The sequence below is a fragment of the Megascapheus bottae genome, chromosome 16, assembly GCF_031878675.1.
Source record: "Megascapheus bottae isolate mThoBot1 chromosome 16, mThoBot2.hap1, whole genome shotgun sequence".
Classification (NCBI taxonomy): Eukaryota; Metazoa; Chordata; class Mammalia; order Rodentia; family Geomyidae; genus Megascapheus; species Megascapheus bottae.
This window is the reverse complement of record NC_143524.1, coordinates 7,397,219-7,401,247: the sequence shown is the minus strand read 5'-3', so window position 1 is coordinate 7,401,247 and position 4,029 is coordinate 7,397,219. Positions and strand designations below refer to the sequence as shown.

General features: G+C 50.4%; 1 protein-coding gene across 1 annotated transcript in view; it reads right to left on the bottom strand.

The window, feature by feature from the left end:
- Positions 1-3,227: 3,227 nt before the first annotated feature.
- Positions 3,228-4,029, bottom strand: part of Ddb1 (damage specific DNA binding protein 1) — a 28,332-nt gene continuing 27,530 nt past the window's right edge. The window contains exon 27 of the mRNA XM_090347580.1: positions 3,228-3,999. Within this exon, the coding sequence (XP_090203706.1) occupies positions 3,916-3,999 (84 nt within the window). The 3' untranslated portion in view covers positions 3,228-3,915. The remainder of the gene's footprint in view (positions 4,000-4,029) is intronic.

Here is a 4,029-nt window from a genome sequence, read left to right as displayed (position 1 = left end):
GACCGGCGGTGGTGGGTCCCGGGGTCCCTGGCTGGGCTCAGGCGGCAGGGGGAGGGAGCCGCCGCCCTCGCCCCTCCTCCTGGCGCGGAGGGGAGCAAACCAGCAGGCACCCGGAGCGAAAAGGGGGGCTGAGGCCGACGAGGGGAGGGGCCCTGGCCTGGCAGACCGTTGGGGCGGGACTGGGGGGACCCCCAGCACCCACAACACACAAAAGGCAGCAGCACAGCAGGCCCGCCGGTTCCTCACCCACAGGCCAGGAAACCTGGGGCAGGGGCAAAGATCAGGGACCCCTGGGGGCGGGGCTTCACCCTCCAGCCCACACCCCCTGCACACTTTGGGAGTCGGCTTCCTGGGAAGAGCTGAGGGAGTCACACTGACGCTCTGATTGGAAAGACATTTCAGGAACAAGGCCAGCGCTGAATGCTGCGCGCCCCACGACCAAGCTTTGCCAGCCCCATGGATGGAGCCTGGAGCTGGAGGCACCCGTACTGTCACCAGGTGAGAATACTGGTAGTTCTCAGCTTGCCTCAGTCTGCCATGTCTGAATGCATGGATAGGTGAGGTCCCTCTATCCCAGGCCAGGAGGCACTAGCTGGCCTAGAATTGCAGGCAGTCTCCTGCTTCCCCTGAGATGAGGAAACAGTTGGGTAGTTGGAGAACTGGGCACTGGAGCCACCAGGGCCGAACAGGAAGCCTTTTGATTGGCCCCTTTTATAAAGGGGCTGCAGAAAGATTTAGACAGGAAGGCAGTGGATCCACAACTTACCGTCATCCTACTGAGAAAAAGCGTAGAGAAGTGGGGCAATTTTACCTTAGGTTACAGAGCAAGAATCTTCCCTTATCTTCCAGATCCAGTCAGTCAAGCTTTGGTGTAAGTTAACACCCAGGAATAAAGGCCTCACTACTTGTTAACAAGCCTCAAACATGGAAAGGCAGAACTTCCCCCCTCCACTGTCACCACCACCCTGATAGTTGCCCAAATCTCACTTAACACAGAACATTCATTTCCTTCACCTTGCTGTCATGGTTCAATGCCGTCTTCTCAGCCTCCAGCACACATGGGTTAATACCATTCTTTACCTAGCCCCCCCTTCCTCTGCCCAGTAGAACTCACTCTAGTTTGTTCAGTATTACATCCCCCTTCCCCTGCCTCCCCCCATGGTAGGTGGAACCCAGGAGATTCAGGTTGTGCTAAAAATCCTCACTCAGTGCTGGTGGCTCAGCCTGTAATCCTAGCTACTAAGGAGACAGAGCAATAAGAATCACTGTTAGAGAAGCCAACCCAAGCAGCAAAGTCTGAGACTCTTATCTCCAATTAACCAGCAAAAAAAAGCCAGAAGTAGAAGTGTGGTTCAGAAAAATGCCAGCCTTGAGCAAAAAAGCTAAAGAGCACTACCCAAGCACTGAGCTCATGCCCTAGTGCCAGCACCAAAAAGGGAGAGGGGGGGAGGGAGTCAGGGTTTTCACCCTTCCTAAGACACGTTCTGGAGACAGACTAGGTAGGAAATTCCTGAAGGGAATCCCCATGCCTTCTGAACTACTCTTGGCATTCTTTTCACTTTCCCTGTTTCTCAAACCTCTTAGCACCCACCTGGCCATTAATAGTTGCCTCCTTTGGCTCCGTTTTTGCTTCTTTCCTTGTCTTCTTGCTTGATCTGGGGCTTTAGTTTGACTCTTAACCCTAGCTCATCGTCAGGGACTAGTTTGGGTGTATCCCTTACTGAAGTTGCCATGTCCTCCTCATGTCTCTGACTTACGGCCTCTCAGTGGCAAAAGGGACCCTCCACTGAGGGTGAGAGATCCAAGTTATTGTTGGTTGCAGAATGCTGGCCTCTGGCTTGAAATCTTTCCAAATGACCGTGTGATGAGTCAGTGTTTCTATTCTCCCCAAGGTCCATGCATGCTGAGGCCTGGAGTGAGACTAGCTCATCCGTGCCTTCCCAGAGCACTGTCCAGCTGGCTGGAGCAAAGCTCCAAAGACTTTTCACCCCTAGGAGGTGATTAATGCTTTGCAGAAGGGATGTGACAGTGTGACAGAAGAATGTCAGCTTCCAAAGGGTTGCTGGAACTCAGCCCCCAGTGAATGTGCCCCAGATTACAGGAAACAACAATGCAAAACATTGCAAGGACTCTACAGCTTTAAGTAACAATATAGTGGGTCTCAGTGACCAGATTATACTACAGAGCCCAAGAATGGTTGGACTCTGTGGCCTACACCTATAATCCAGCACTTGGAAGGTTGAGGCTGGATCATGAGCTTGAGACCAACCTAGGCTAATGAGGTCCTGTCTCACAAAAGTCCAGCAAAGCACCAAAAACATCACCCCCTACCACATTCCTTTTAGTCTTGTGTGGCACCTTGCAGTCAATACTCATCTAGGATTACATTTTTTAAAGAATCACAAGCTGGAAGATGTTGCTTGCCTGCCTTATGAAAGCTTGTTTCTAGCATGAGTTTCATATTTAACAGTAGCTTTTTAAAGTGTTTTTTTTTTCCCTCTGAAGATCCTTATCTAACTCCCTTAGAAACCCAAGATCAGTAAAAGAGAGAAGAGCAATAACTCACAAATGTCTCCAAGGAAGTAAATTTGCTTAGAGATGCCCCCACCAAAGGGGAGTGGGAAAGCTTCTCCAAAGGCTGAGATGAGTCCTTGAGCTTTCCTTTTCATTTAAGCTCTCACAACCACAACTTCAAACTGTAACTTTCCTATACCCTATCAAAGGATGGTCTTAAAGGAGCCAGAAAATATGCCTAGGATCAACCTTGATGGGACAAAGCAGCCTTTATTTCTACTGGGTCTCTGGTAGAAATCTCTGGTGCCCACCCTGCCCTGCTGACAGATGGCATGCTTTGTTTGCTGGTCCAGATGGTAAGCCTCAAAGCTCTACTCATATATTGTTAAAGACAACTTCATTTGAGCTCACCAAAGGAAATGAGATGCAAATGGAAGGTGGCACGATGAAGTGGTGAGGTGCACATGTAGCTGCTTAGTGGCCCAAGAGCCATGCTGGCTGCAAATGGGCAGGAAAGGAAGCCCAACAGGCCCCAAGACCAGCACATATTATCAAAGAAACATTAGGAATCTCATAAAAAACGATCACACAAGGCTGAGGTGTGGCTCAGAGGTGTATCCCTTTGAAGTAAGGAACACCTGCTTTGTGTACATGAGCATGGTATGGAGAAAGCTGGAGAACTAGGCAGAGAACAGAAAGGCAGAACAAATGGATCTTTCTTCTTAGATTCTACTTTATTTGGTAAAACTCAGAAACTACCAACCAATTCACAGCCCCCACCTTCTCTGTGAAGAAGGGAGTTTCCCCGAGACAAAAGGGCTGCAGCTTAGGGGTCATCCACCATCCCAGGTTCCCACTCAGGCAGCCCATGACCTGACAGGCATCCAGGCTGATGTTCTCAGAGGCAAGAGAAGCAAGCAAAAGGTAGCTTATTTCATGACAACGAAATCCTCTTGAAACTCCCCTGTGCCTCAATCTCCCCACACCCACAACCTAAATAAAAAGAGTAGAGGACAAAGCATGAGTGTGAGACATACACACACGCACACAGATCTTCCTTTCAGCCCAAGGGCTGCAGAATCCCTCCTCAGAAGGAGGACAAGTGGCACACCAATCAAAGCTTGGTGGTCCAAGGTGATGGCTGGAATCATGTAAGACTGGTAAAAATCCAGGGAGAAAATACCCCACCTTCAGCCCATTCCCAAGTCTCCAGTGAACTGGTTTTAGTTCTAAGAAAGCCCCATGTCCACAAAGGTGAGTTGTGGCTTTCAGGGCAGCAGGCTTAGGGAAAAGTCTCCCATGGCCAAAAAGACAATGGTGGGAGAGGAAGGGGAGGGTGGAGGGCATAACAGCAGAGCCTTCAGGGAGAGCAGGAGCAGGAAAGGAGCTCCCTGCCCTGGGCTAATGGATCCGAGTGAGCTCCTCCACAACCTTGATGAGGTCATCGGCTGTGGCCTCTCGCTTCATTCCGCTGCCATCATCATACTGCAATGAAAGGAGGGGAGGCCATGAGGG